Source organism: Eurytemora carolleeae, unplaced genomic scaffold, assembly GCF_000591075.1.
Source record: "Eurytemora carolleeae unplaced genomic scaffold, Eaff_2.0 scaffold1610, whole genome shotgun sequence".
Taxonomy (NCBI): Eukaryota; Metazoa; Arthropoda; class Copepoda; order Calanoida; family Temoridae; genus Eurytemora; species Eurytemora carolleeae.
Window position 1 is genome coordinate 1 of NW_019397496.1, and position 15,105 is coordinate 15,105.

General features: G+C 32.2%; 1 protein-coding gene across 1 annotated transcript; it reads right to left on the bottom strand.

Moving 5' to 3' along the window:
- Window positions 1-6,952: 6,952 nt before the first annotated feature.
- Window positions 6,953-10,639, bottom strand: LOC111714588 (solute carrier family 2, facilitated glucose transporter member 1). The gene is made up of 5 exons (XM_023489727.1): window positions 10,207-10,639; window positions 9,080-9,269; window positions 8,455-8,577; window positions 7,458-7,912; window positions 6,953-7,342 (listed from the first exon to the last, which is right to left on the bottom strand). The coding sequence occupies exons 1-5, from the start codon at window positions 10,595-10,597 to the stop codon at window positions 7,077-7,079; spliced, it is 1,425 nt and encodes a 474-aa protein (XP_023345495.1). The 5' UTR covers window positions 10,598-10,639; the 3' UTR covers window positions 6,953-7,076.
- Window positions 10,640-15,105: the final 4,466 nt, after the last annotated feature.

The window sequence follows — 15,105 nt, forward strand, 5'->3', positions numbered from 1 at the left end:
ACAGTAGAATACTTCTATATTCCATTAAAAGGGCATTAAACTTATAAAGAGTTTTAAGCTATTGCTATTAGATTAATAAAGATATCTTATTAGACTTTCATAAAATTAAGAAACTAGTTTTTCATTAACAGTAAACACAGTACAAAGTTCTGTAACTTACAGTATACAGGCCAGGGCTGTTAATCGTTTTTGAAAACGATCGTTGAACGATCGTTTTTTTCGTTTTCAATCGTTTTGAACTTTTAGAAAACGTATAACGATCGTTTTCTTAAAACGATTTGTGACCGTTTTTTTACGATTGTTTTTTAAAATCGATTGCTTTTGAAAAAACGTTTTCGATTTTTCATCGTCGTTTTCATAAAGAAACGATCGTTTTAAAAAAAAATGAAAACGTTAACATCCCTATATACAGCACATAGTTCAAAGTACAATATTATAGTTTATGGTTCGTAGTACACAACACAGTTTATAGTTCACAGTTCAAAGCTTATAGTGCATAGGTTAGAGTTCAAAGCACAGAGTACAATGTCTAATTTACAGTACACAGTAAACGGTTTAAAATTTACAGTACACAGTATGCAGTCTTTAGTTTAGAGTTCAGAGTGCACAGTTTAAAGTTCACAGTCCATAGTTTAAAGTTCACAGTCCATAGTTTGTTGTTAACAGTACAAAGTACACAATGTACAGTTCACTGTAAATAGTACTTAGTACACAGTACACAGAACATATCTCACATTGCATCGTTCATAGTTACAATGCAAACTACAAACTACATAGCTCTTAGTTCCTGGCATACAGTACTCAGTACATAGTTTATAGTTCACAGAAGACAGCAAATATAGTTCAAGGTCATAGCTTACAGTACACATTACAAAGTAAATTATTAGTTCAAAGTTCCTGACAAACAGTACATAGAAGTACAGTGCACAGCACATAAAACATAGTTCACAGTACGCACTACGTATGTGTGCTAGATGTAACTGAACGACCAGCTGCTATAGTGCGCTGGTCAACCTATTCACTGTAAAACAGTTCTCTGGGCTTTCTAGTTCTTTCTTAACTACAATGCACAAGAAACTTGATCAAATACAACTATACAGGAGGTGACATAAAACATCAAATATACAGGAGGTGGCATAAAACATACAAATATACAAGAGGTGACATAAAACATACAAATATACAGGAGGTTATATAAAACATCAAATATACAGGAGGTTATATAAAACATACAACCATACAGGAGGTGACATAAAACATACAACTATACAGGAGGTTACATAAAACACACAATTATACAGGAGGTGACATAAAACATAAAAATATACAGGAGGTGACATAAAACATGCAACTATACAGGAGGTGACATAAAACATCAATTATACAGGAGGTCACATAAAACATCAAATATACAGGAGGTGACATAAAACATAAAATATACAGGAGGTTATATAAAACATCAAATATACAGGAGGTCACATAAAACATCAAATAAACAGGAGGTTATATAAAACATCAAATATACAGGTGGTGACATAAAACATCAAATAAACAGGAGGTTATNACATAAAACATCAAATATACAGGAGGTGACATAAAACATCAAATATACAGGAGGTTATATAAAACATCAACTATACAGGAGGTTATATAAAACATCAAATATACAGGAGGTTATATAAAACATCAAATATACAGGAGGTTATATAAAACATACAACTATACAGGAGGTTACATAAAACATCAACTATACAGGAGGTTACATAGAACATACAACTATACAGGAGGTTGTATAAAACATCAAATATACAGAAGGTTATATAAAACATACAACTATACAGGAGGTTACATAAAACATCAAAAATACAGGAGGTGACATAAAACTTCAAATATACAAGAGGTTATATAAAACATACAACTATACAGGAGGTGAGATAAAACATCAAATATACAAGAGGTTATATAAAACAGACAACTATACAGGAGGTTATATAAAACACACAATTATACGGGAGGTTATGTAAAACATACAAATATACAGGAGGTTACATAAAACATCAAATATACAGGAGATTAAATAAAACATACAAATATACAGGAGGTTATATAAAACACACAATTATACAGGATGTTAAATAAAACATACAAGTATACAGGAGGTGAGATAAAACGACGAAATTCGTTCATTTTCGTTCAAAATTTTCGCGAATTTTGATGCACTATCGACAAAATTTTCGACCTCATTTTCGTCCATTTTCGCGAAATTTTCGTTCAATTTTCTATCTATGAAAATCGATTTTTCATTTTCATGTTATTTAAAAGATAAGGTGAACTAGCAAATAATTTCAGGGGGGGTGTTTTCCACCCCCCCCCCCTTCACAAAAAAAACACAATGGATCGAATGAACATAATCCGTCATGAGCAAGATAATCAATTCCAGGGCGCCGCGGGCAGGACCAATGGTCATTGGTCATTAGAGGGAATTACTTTAAGAACGTTTTCCAGACTGGACCATTCCACAATTAAAAGGACCATACCACAATAAAAAGGACCGTACCACAATTAAAAGGACCATACCACAATTAAAAGAACAATGCCACAATTAAAGGGACCATACCACAATTTAAGGGACCATACCACAATTAAAGGGACCATACCATAATTAAAAGGACCGTACCTCAGTTAAAGGGACCATACCACAATTAAAAGAACAATGCCACAATTAAAAGGACCATACCATAATTAAAAGGACCATACCATAATTAAAAGGACCATACCATAATTAAAAGGACCATACCATAATTAAAAGGATCATACCACAAGATATTTTCAAAAAACCTTTTCAGTGTTTAGATTTTTTTATTCGCATACTCGAGTTCAACATCTACAACAAAAACTAATTACATGCATAGGAAGACCAAAAAAATTAGAAATGATAATTGAGGAGCGCGCATGCACAAAGGTTTAAAAACGTAATTTTATTTCTAGCCCATCATGTGGCAAATTTATAGATTTATTTTCGAAACTGAGGAGCAATAAAGAATATTGTACACCAGGACCATTACCAGAGATCAATATGGTGTTATTTCTAAGAAATAAACGATTTAAGGTTACCCTTCTGCACTCCCCCCTCGTTGTCCAAATGGTATCTAATAAATAATGCAAATCGGTTTTTTTCTCCCCTATAATTCTATAGGGTATCCTGACTGTATATATATATATATATATGTATCTATCCTAGCTTTATACTAACCACAAGTCTATATCTATATAAGGAGCGTCCAATATTATATTAGATTATCTGCAAGCATTAACGCCAAAATACGCACATAATACTCGAAATATCTAGTATTTTTTACAAGAAAACTTTTATTGTAACCTTATACATTTTTTTAAATGATTCATTCTTTTTAAAATTTCTTATTAGTCCCTAAAATCACAATTTTGAGCTATAAACGATCTAATATGATGTGGGAAACCCTGCAAACAATAAAGCTCTTTGCTCATTTATATCTTTGCCGAAGGACTGCACCAAATGGGCTGGCCCAAATTGACGTAGACTGTAAAAATTAAATTTTCTGAAAATCCACGGGCAACGCTGGGCAGTTCAGCTAGTTATAATACAACTTTTTTCATTGGTTAATTGACAGTACATATATAGATTTTAGAATTTCAAGAATTCAAAATTTTTTTAAAATGAACTTGACCGCTTCAAGGCATGAGCAGGGATAGCAAACTTTCGTATCCCTTGCTTACAAAATATAATTTATGAAAGAATTTTTAGCCGATGCAGGGGAAGTAGAAGGNTATGTTGGTTAAAATTGATTTAAAATAAAACTTACATAATCTTCCAGCAAGTAACATTTGGTAGCTATCAGCCTCCTTTGCAAATCCCATAAGGGGGAAGTAGAAGGGGGGTGGTAAATCTAGGGAAAGCCCCCCTGATGCAGAGGAAGTTGAAGGAGGGGGGTAAATCCAGGGAAAGCCCCCCCTGATGCAGAGGAAGTTGAAGGAGGGGGGTAAATCCAGGGAAAGCCCCCCCCTGGTGCAGGGGAAGTGGAAGGGGGGTAAATCTAGGGAATTGGAAAGCCCCCCTGATATAGAAGCCCAACTAACTACATGTAAATTCAGTGTATCTAGTTCTCAGAAGAATTTTCTAAAATTAAAATAATTAAAATAATAAGTAGCTTTTAAGGAATGATAACGGAACCCCTGTAGCTTTCAAGGAATGATAAAGGAACCCCTGTAGCTTTCAAGGAAGGATAAAGGAACCCCTGTAGCTTTCAAGGAATGATAAAGGAACCCCTGTAGCTTTCAAGGAATGATAAAGGAACCNACTATAATGAATTATACATTTTGAAAAGCCCTTGACCCAGCAAATTTAAATTTGCAAAAAAACTTTTAAAAATTTAGAAAAACTGAATGTGTATTTAAGGAAAAATTGAAAATGTGCAAATTTTCACTTTAAAGGCGTCTGTGCACAAATCTATGCAAAATTTCTTCACAAAAGTCGTGTAATTTACTCTATTTTGTTTAAGGTTTTCTAAAAAGCTAAAATAAAATATTAAAATTCAATGATCGACTGAAAGTAAACATAGGTTTAGTCTGGTATAGATAAAATAATAGCCAGCTCTATCAACTACCAACATTCTTTCCTATTTAGCCAAAATGCAAATTCAAGGGCGCATACATGAACAAGGAACGAGATTGGAAAAGACACCCCCCCCAACTTTAAAACCCCATCTTGAAACTGAAGAAGTTACGATACTTGTTCTTGAATCCCACACATTTAGAAAATTTATAATTCACAATTAAGTCCCATTATACGCCCAGCTGTGCATAAAGCAAATGATAGTTTTAGAAACTAAACTTCTTTTTTTTACTCTGTTTCTTTTGTTGTAGAGAAGATTATTTCTGCAAGACTTCTTTTGTTTTATCAAATAGTTTTAGTTGAAGTTTAGAAAAAAACAACTTAAAATGAATGTCGACGAATTTTCAAATGTCCCTTTGTTTAAAGTGGTTCAGGTCCATTTAAAAACAGAAACCTTTATACCTTCGACTGAATAAAACTGAAGGAGATACCTTTGTTTTTGTAAATAAAAACTGATTATTTTCAATTGTGGTTTCTCTTTACAAGCACCGTCGGATTTTTGCATGTAGAGGGGACTGAAATTGATTTGATCCCTTTTTTCAATATAGGACAACTACGATATTATCCTTATTGTTATTCAGATTGCGGTTTAAGATGTACCGAATTGTGGATCAAGATTCAAACCCTTTTGTGTTTATAGCAGTGCAATGTCCATTGTTTGAATATTGATATCATTTTGTTTGATTTTTCTTATTTTATTTTCTCTATTGTAGTGCCTTGAAAGTTTACAGACCATATAAACTCTGAGAAGATAAGTATAAAAGTCTTTTAGATTCTTTTTTGTTTTAGGTCCAAGCTGGTTTATAGTTTTAACAGAGGACCCTTTTCCTCAAAATGCACTAGAGAACCCGTAAATGAAAATTTACAGCTTAAAGAAACAAACATTGATATCTAATTCATCTACCTACATAATAAAACAAGACATTCATATATATGTTGTGTATACGGTATAGCCGGTCAAACGGTTTGACCAATTGGGCTGAATTTTTTTTCACGGGCAACGCCGGGGCCTTCAGCTAGTACTTCATAAGACAAAGCTTTCATGGGTACCGGTTGTAAATCGGGCATTTGCATCTTTGCATGGAGGTTCACTTGAAATCACGCTTCCAGTTCCTTTAAGATTGCTTAAAAAATCAAACCAAATGTCAGATTGAACTGCTAGCATGAACATTAACAACAAAAATGGCAAACTGAAATGTTAGAAATAAACTTTGTTTAAATGCTGTAAGATTAAAATAACAAGATGTATGAGTAGGAAGTTTTCTTGTTGTGGTACAAAAACAAAACACAAGATATTTACACATTTCAGATTATCTTAATGGTTCTTTAACTCTCGGATATATGTTTTTACCTTTCTTGTTTTTTTTTCTTTATTGCTTGGCGTATAAATCGCCCTTAAGAGTGGTTTTTAACCATATTTAGAGTGACGTCACATTTACCCAAAATAGAGGTGTTCCCAGGGACCTTCTATTTCCTTATTGTGATACAAATCTAAAACACTATATATACATATTTTAGAAAGCCCTTTACTACAATATTCTGCAAAAAATTACGAATGTGCAAAATTTTAAATATTTACTGCAAAATTAAGTTATTTAACGAAAAATGTGCAAAAAAACAAAAAGTGCGCGAACTATAATGAATTATACATTTTGAAAAGCCCTTGACCCAGCAAATTTAAATTTGCAAAAAAACTTTTAAAAATTTAGAAAAACTGAATGTGTATTTAAGGAAAAATTGAAAATGTGCAAATTTTCACTTTAAAGGCGTCTGTGCACAAATCTATGCAAAATTTCTTCACAAAAGTCGTGTAATTTACTCTATTTTGTTGAAGGTTTTCTAAAAAGCTAAAATAAAATATTAAAATTCAATGATCGACTGAAAGTAAACATAGGTTTAGTCTGGTATAGATAAAATAAAGCAATTAGGCAGTATGCCTGAGAACTTGATCCTATAGTTAGGGGCATGTGTTAGTTAGAAAAGTAAAAAAATGTGAACAACCTCAGACAAATACTTTTGATTTTTGTCCAAAAAACGGGACCCCCCCCCTTTCCACAGCTGGAATAGGGTTAATTTTTATGAAGGTTCCTCATCACCCCGCGGCCGATTTACTAACTGTTGTGGTTTTAGCCAAGGAATGTATAAAACCTTGATAATTTTGTTTACATTAAACTGTAACTAAAGAACCGATAGACAGAAAGACAGCGAAAAGATTTATGTATAGAAATCTGAAATAAATTATTATTATTCAGAAGATAGCTACAATCTAGCTCAACCATTTTGTTTTCTTCAATATCCCTATTCATATTCAACCTTTTATTGTAGAAGAACACATATTAGAATATAGAAAAGGAGAATTAATATGTTAAAATAAAATAAAAAATTGAAATACATAAATAACAGCCGGTAAACACTTTATAGTACACTAAACTCTGAATCGAGCAGTAACCTGCTCCACACTCCTACCCTTGGTTTCAGGCACTATAAACTGTACATAAAGTATGAAAAAAAGTTGAATAATCATAAAAATGAGAAACACATATGGTCCTATGGCCAGCTGGATTGGAGAAAAGGAGAGTCCAACAAGAAAGTTCGCTGACCAGTTGACCGCAACTGCTATACTTGTTGCAATAGGTCTCCCAGACTGTGCAAACAGTTCGGAAACAAAGAACCAGGGAATTGAACCAGGGCCTATACAAACAATTAGTCAATTTAAAGAACATGGTTAGTATTAAAAGCATGCCAGCATAAATAGTTTATGAAAAAAGAAGGAAAAAAATTTTTGAATTTATGAAATTGACTTTTCCTGTAGCAAATCCCACCACAAATAGTATAACCGATGCAATGGCAATAAAGGACATCCAGGCCAAGCTCTTGTAAAGTAGAAGAGAAATGAGCAGAAATGTTGTACTCAGGAACATCACAGCTAATCCAGAAATCATAAGAGTTTTTCTCCCAGCAACATCAATTAGGATCATGGATACAAACGTCATGAGTACATTCATGACACCCATACCTACTGAGGCCATTTGACTGTTAAATTCATCAAGACCAGCCGAACTGAAAATCTTAGTAGAGAAGAACATGGCGGCGTTGATACCAGAGAGCTGTTGGGCCAACATCATCATAACAGCGATGGCGAGAGGTTTACGCAAATATTTCACCGTTAACATCTCCTTCAAGGTCATATGTTTTTCAAGCTTCTTAGCTTCGAACTCTATATTCATTTCTTCTATCTCAGATTGGATTTTGTCCGACTTCCTATAATATTAACTGAAGGAAGTAAAATATTAGAATATAAATTAGATATTATGTTTATCGGAAAGATATTTGCCCTTTTTTGATTTGAATAAGAAAGGGAATTTCCAATCTCTTCCGAATTATTCACTGAACTCAAATAAAGGGGGGGGGAGGGGGGGGGGGTTATGTGGTTTATTGTCCAAATTAAGAAGGATTAAGTAAAAATAGGTTTGAAAATGAAAGAGTAAAATTTGTTATCAGTTTTGTGAATAAATATGAGATTATGAAAAATGAAAAAGATATTTCCAAGGCTTGAATATTTGTGAAACACTGTGTGGTCATGTAATTAATGATTAAAGTTAGAAAAGTTGGGTAAATTTGTTTCAATGTCTTCAATAAAATATCAAACATGAAAGCTATGTTACTCTTGAATATATAACGAAAATAGTATATATAGAAAACACAGTGTGGGTGTAAACTGTAAAGGATAAAGAATTTAGCAAGTGAAGCAAAGGAAATGGTTAAAATCCTATGCTGTTTTATACTTCAGTTTTATGAGATACCTGAGCCAAGAGAGTGCTTTGGTAGATCCATTGGAATCAAATCTGTCCATTAGAAGAAACCTAGGAGATTCAGGACACCAGGGGAGCAGTAGTAGCTGAAGGATACCAAGTACCACAGGGGCCCTGCAGAACATGAAGAACATTATACTATAGTTCACTTCATATACTATCTCTTATCTCAAAACCACTTGTATATTTTATAATTCATATTTTCTTTAATCAAAGTTACCCATACTTTAGTTTCCTTCTGTCATTTAATTTAAGAAATTGAGTCTTTGCTGAAATTGTCTAATTCCTATATCTTTACAACCTGATGATGTAAACCTTTGGTATTTCAAACTCTGACTATTTAATGTAGCAAAATTAATAATTTAAAATATCTAAGGTTTACGACATTGGGTTATAAAGATATTGGGATTAGAAAATCAGAGTTTGTGTCAAAAACTCAATTCTTTGCAATCTCTACAATCTCTATATATGTGATCTGCAAACGTAATTAATCGTGTCCTATGCTTTATATTGTATTTTTATCAATGTCTTTAGACTTACAGACCTTCTTGATTTTCACATAATTTTAGGAACTTCTGTAATAATATTAAAAAAATTGAAGGAAAAATATGTTTACCCAAGAAGTATTGGCCATTTATCCTGTGTGCCTAGAACCTGTTGTAGACCTAATACTTGAGATAAAAGAATTGAGAGAGTGATAATGAGCTGATACACTGTTCCTGTACTTCCTCGAAGAGACACAGGTGATACCTCGGACAGGTACATTGGAACCAAGCCAGCGTTCAAACCAGAGTTTATTCCAGCAACTGATTATGAAAAGAAATAAGTTACATTTTGAACCAAATACCCTTTTCACTTAAGTTTTTTTACCCACAGCATTCTCATTTTATAAAAAAAGTGAACTGAATCTTCTTGATTTTTAAGAAAGGGTTATTTAGCTTTGTATCTAAGTTTTTATCTCCTTGAAAAAAGATAAGGAAACATACGTCACATTCACATATTTGTATTTAAAAAAAAAGATTAGCTCTAAAGTTCTATGAACTTGCATTGCCTCCATATTTGGACTCTATGGTCTTTTTTTGGTGGTGGTGGGGGGGAGGGAGAGATTTGGGTTAACGATAAAAATTAACCATGCTACAAGAAAACATTTGGCTGAGATTATATTTATGTGCTGGTAAATAATTACATGAAGTCACGGTTTGTAATTCAGCAACGTTTTTACAACTGGTGAGTCAAGAAAAAAAAAATTTGAGCAAGAAACATTTTCCAACTTCTCACTAATTTATCTTGGGGAATAGGAAGTCTTGCGATTGTTATCTCCGCTAATCGTTTGCAGTAGCAGCAAGTTTTAAATTTTGTATTTAGTATAATTCTCAAAATGATCTAACTTTTTTTAAATAAAAGCCATTTATTTGGTTATCCTTATTTTCTTGGAAATATTGTTCAACAAATCAACATTAATTATCACAACGAAAATATTGAAAGACAAATATTTAAGATCTGAGACTGCATGTACCGTAAACAGGGGGAATATTGTGACTTTGACCCCCCTGGATAACTGAAAACTAGATTTTCTAGGGGTATTCATTAGCTTCCCCCAAAATAGTACAACCTGAAAGCTTCGACAAATTCCTTAAACGCCCCTAGGAATTAAACTAATAGGGAAGTGATTTTAAGCATCAAAATTTTGATTTGAGATCGTTACTGTTATGTTGGTTAAAATTGATTTAAAATAAAACTTACATAATCTTCCAGCAAGTAACATTTGGTAGCTATCAGCCTCCTTTGCAAATCCCATAAGAAGGGATGCGATTAGAACAAACAGATTGTTAAACATAAGGCCTCCTTTTCTTCCAAAATAGCTGGATACCAAGCCCACAATTGCTCCGCCCATCATACCTCCGATACAATAAATGGCAACTACCCACGACCAAATCAAAGTAACGGTGTATTCATCCAAACATGCACGACCACTGACAGGACTCAAACTGCTTCCTGGGCAAGGGCCCTTTATCCAAAGCTCGATCACTTTTTGCGGAGCATTCAATACACCAGTGTTGTATCCGTGTTGAAATCCTGAACCCAGAGCTGCTGCCACAATCGCTAGAGCTAAATTAGAATTCAAATCCTTCATTGTTCTAATTTTGCACAATTTGGCGGATTTTTATTTTTTCGATTGCGAATTTTTCGAATTCATTTTTTAAAACTTTTTGTTAATCCCATTTAAAACAACGCTTTTGAAAGAGCCAGAGAAGTGTAAGTTATTAAAAATTGTTATTTCTCATTAATCTTGAGAGTTAAAATTAATTGTAACAGACAAAGTGTTTATTTTTCTATGGTACATTAGTTTTTGTACATTACTCTTCGATCTTGCTGGATCCAATGAATGAATAAAACTATCTGAAGGCTGAATCTGATATCATGAAAAATAGATGTTTTTATATTTCTGCGTCAATTGGTTTTCGATCTATTCTTCCGGACAACTTTCCAACTATCCGTCTTCAATTTGAAAGATTACCTGTCCGTTCTACATCTAATTTTCGACAGCAAAGGATTTGAATTGAGTCAGAAAACTTTTGTTAAAGTTTTATACAACAGATTCGTTTGATAAAAGTGTTTATAACACTTTAAATTAAAAACTAAAAAAGTAAAAATAAAGGACAAAAAGTCACTGCTTATTAAAAGATTTTTATTTGTATTTGAACGATTTTAAGATAAAAAACTTCAAAATAGACGAATAAAAGTAGCCTAATTTGCATCATTATACCGTCTGAAACTCAAAATGTGAAATTAAGGACAAAAATTCGTTTAACAAAAGTTTATTAAGAATTTCTGAAACTAACCCCGTCCTTTAAACTGTAAAATTGCGTTTTCTGATCCGGAAACGAAAAAATTGTTGCCGATGTGTTAGAATTGGGCAAGACAAATTTCGGGTTGTGCGCTGATTATGTAACCCACTTTTGACATCATACAAAAGCTTTTTATTAAAAGTATTTCACGTTTCCCATATGACTCAGGGGGGGGGGGGGTATTAAATGTCTAGCTTGGAAATTTATTGAGTACAAAAGAAAAAAGTGCATTTAAGAAATATTAATAACAAAAAATTTCACTTTCGACTCGAGTGAAATTTAAGTAACCGAGGGTTTCTAAGATCTAGCTAATTAATTACAAGTACAGAGGTAATTTCATTTTTCTGACCAAATATAATTTGCAAGTAGCATCCTTTTCTTCTTCTTTACTCTTTAGCTAGTTCTTATTCAAAGTTAATTATTAGCTGTTGAATTCAATTTACAACCACAAAACTGCTCGCACACAATTTCAAATAAAGCGTTTCTCAAAGTTGAGTTTTGCAATTGTGAGGAAATGTTTTAAATCACTTATTTAAATATTATTCATAAGAGTTATTAACGTAAAATTGAATACATTTATACCAAATCAAATTTTATGGGGATTTTGCAGTATTCATAAGCATTAAGCATACAGTGTTTATTAGTCAATTATAATAAAGCACTTTTAAAACACGTATTGTTTACAATTTTCATATATTTTTAACTACTCGACCAACCCGTATAATTAAGTTAATGTATATCTATCCTTTATACTCAGTATTGACTGTAATGACAAGCTTCTTTCCAGCTGAACAATGTATATTGTACATCAATCCGTCTTAATATGTCTTCATTCTTGTCCAAGGACCATAATCTACAGTCAAGACAAAACGAGTACCTTGACACAAAATATAAAAAAAAACTTGACTGCTGAAAGGGACTATAAGAGAAATTTAAGTGACCCTACATGCAAATTTGGCAATGGTCAATTCACAACGGTACCCTTGAAACCTTTTCCTTGTCAATTTAATGTGGAATATATATATATATATATATTTTATTTACAGTGTTCAATTTCTATATGTTTTTCTTCTTAATATCTCTCCAATAAGAAGCGTTATGATTGAAAACAAGGTTATAATGCAAGGAAAGTTAATTGCAGTTGCATATACTCTGCGTACATATTGAAACCAGTTCTCTCTGGGCGGAATTTGTAAACAAGAATAGATGCATCATTGTTTGTTTAGTATCCGAGGAGAATAAAGCATTGAATTATGAAAAGTTTGATAATAAATATAATAGTTTCCTATGACAAGAATATTTCATTGATTTTTTATGTAAAAGATGGATCCCATGTCAGGCTACGACATCCGGCTTGTGTTTACATTACCGCCCAGAGACAGTACACTGCAGTACAAAAGATGCGTACCCCTATGAAATAACTTTCCTTGCACTATAAACTTGATTGAAAATATCTTAGATTTGAATCTAATGTGTAATTTATTTTAGTTTGCCGTGAATTGGTCATATTTTGTGTATTTTCTTTTTCACATTTTTTCCTATCTAACTGACTTTCAGAAGCTTTCCAAAAATGTATAAAATTTTTAATTCTGATAGTTCTTAAAACATACTTACCGGGACAAACATTCTTACCGGGTGATGAACACAATATAAACTACGGTTGATAACTTTATAGTCGTTAAACGAGATTAAAACTTTCGTTTCTTTCTCTGTACAATCCTGTAGATGAAAATTGATCCAAATTGAAGGAAAAAATATTTTTTTAAAAATTCAATTGAAAGTACTCAACCTATATTAAGGTTGGAGAACTCATGCGAATAAAAACCATTTCTCTGCAACTATGTAGATGAAAACAAATCTCAAATGAGGAAAAATATCCTCAATTATGTTTAATTGAAAATTCAATTGACGGAACTCAACCTTTATTATGGTTGGGGAACCCATGAGAATAACAACCTTTCCACCATTAAAATGGGGAAACATAGTTTAAAATGATGAAAGAGCATTGCATGCCTCACTTTCAATACTTGTTTGTATGCTACGACATTTAATAATTTCTAGTATAAATGTCAGAACCCAAAATCAATTAATTTTTGCTTTAAAAAAAACAAGAATTTTTATTTCTTTTTTCTCATTACTTTCCAAAAATCTTATTTTCTATTTATTTATATTTTTCACTTCCCTTTAAAATATTCTCTTTTAAATTGATAAATTTGTCTTATGCTTTAAACAACAAACTATCCAACAACAATAGTACTCTGTTACACAGTTGTACTTAATAAATGAATACATGTACTTCGATCTTTATTCTAAAGTTGAAATGTTTTAATATTTAATTGTTAAAACAAATCGCACTAAAATAAAAATTTAAATCTTATTGTTTCCCTGTAGCAGAAATACGGCAGTCCCTTCTGTAGAAAAAACACACTTCAAAAAGATCAGTTTTCAAAATCACAAACTAATTGCATTTTTGTAGAGAAACCAACAAGTTTGTTTTAAGAATGTTTAAATTCTTTTGTGCATATTTCATCTTAATATTATTCAGAATTGTGCAACTTAAATGCACAAATTGGATTTATATATCTAGATACAATATACAGGGTTACCCACAGAGGATAAGAGTTTAGAGACGACTGTACGGATTCTATACTGTCTGTTTCCTTAAATTAATGATTCCCTTCAATTGAAAACTTGTTTTTTTCCTTGCCTTATCATTAAGTTAACCAAAAAAGGCAGACGACTTAAATTTACATCGGCATTGTCATATTTTAATAGTTTCAGGTCAAGAACCCTGTATTTTTTATTCATTTTGAGTAGAGAAGAGGTATTAAGATTCTCATCCGTCCTTTCCTTTCTGTAAAATTAGAAACTTAAAGATAAAAAAGTACATCTTTCTTTCGATCAAAATGTTCTGTATAAGAGGTAATTATAAATGGGGATTTGACATTTAAGTTTAAAGATTAAAACCCCGAACCAAAAAACAAAGACCGAAAGAAAGAAGCTATATAGATAATTTTAAGGTTTTTATTTAGTTTAAAAAACTAATACTAAAAAGCATATTTAAAGTCAAACCAGCATAATTTTTTGACATTCTAAATAATTTAAGACTAGTATTTGCGCTTTGCTACAATTAGTACACGTGTAATTCTGAAGTGTAAAACAAATTAGATAGGATAATTAAATACCGCATTTTTCTTACTAACAGACAGAGCAGAACACTGTTTTAGATTAACCTGGATAGGTGGAGTGAGCTGAGTTAGAGGAGAAAAAGCTGGTTAGACGTAATAAGGGGAGTCGATATTTCACTTAAAATTAATACAAGGATACAAGGATACATGGAAAAAAGGATATAAGCATAATAGGATACAAGGATACAAGGAAATAAGTGCAAAATTACACGTATAAGATACAAGAATAAAAGGATACAATGATTCAATAATACTATGGTACAAGGATATAAGGATATAGGTATACATTGATACAGATTATTTACCCCCCGCCCCCCTCCCTCAACGTAAAAACGCGGTTTTCTCTCAACTGTGCTGTTTAGCAGGACAGCAGCTGTATCTCTCCATATTTGAAGTTTTGAAGGAAAGATATTCTAAGAATTTATGTTTGCTGATAAATCAGCCCTGAAATTTCTCCATCAAGATACAGAAAACGAATATTCTAAAATAAGAAAAATATTATATATCCGAAAATAAACATGAGGAGAATATTGGGAAGTGTAATATCTCGATGAATAAGTAAAATATTGTATACGGTTAACAATAAACATTCAGGGTTACCCACA

Bases quoted from the DNA above. Each gene is read 5' to 3' on its own strand.
- LOC111714588 (XM_023489727.1), bottom strand. From the start codon at position 10,597: ATGAAGGATTTGAATTCTAATTTAGCTCTAGCGATTGTGGCAGCAGCT. The intron at 8,578-9,079 runs GTAAACATATTT...CATGTTCTGCAG, and splicing joins AAATGGCCAATACTTCTTGG to GGCCCCTGTGGTACTTGGTA. The intron at 7,343-7,457 runs GAAAAGTCAATT...TTGTTTGTATAG, and splicing joins TGTGGTGGGATTTGCTACAG to GCCCTGGTTCAATTCCCTGG.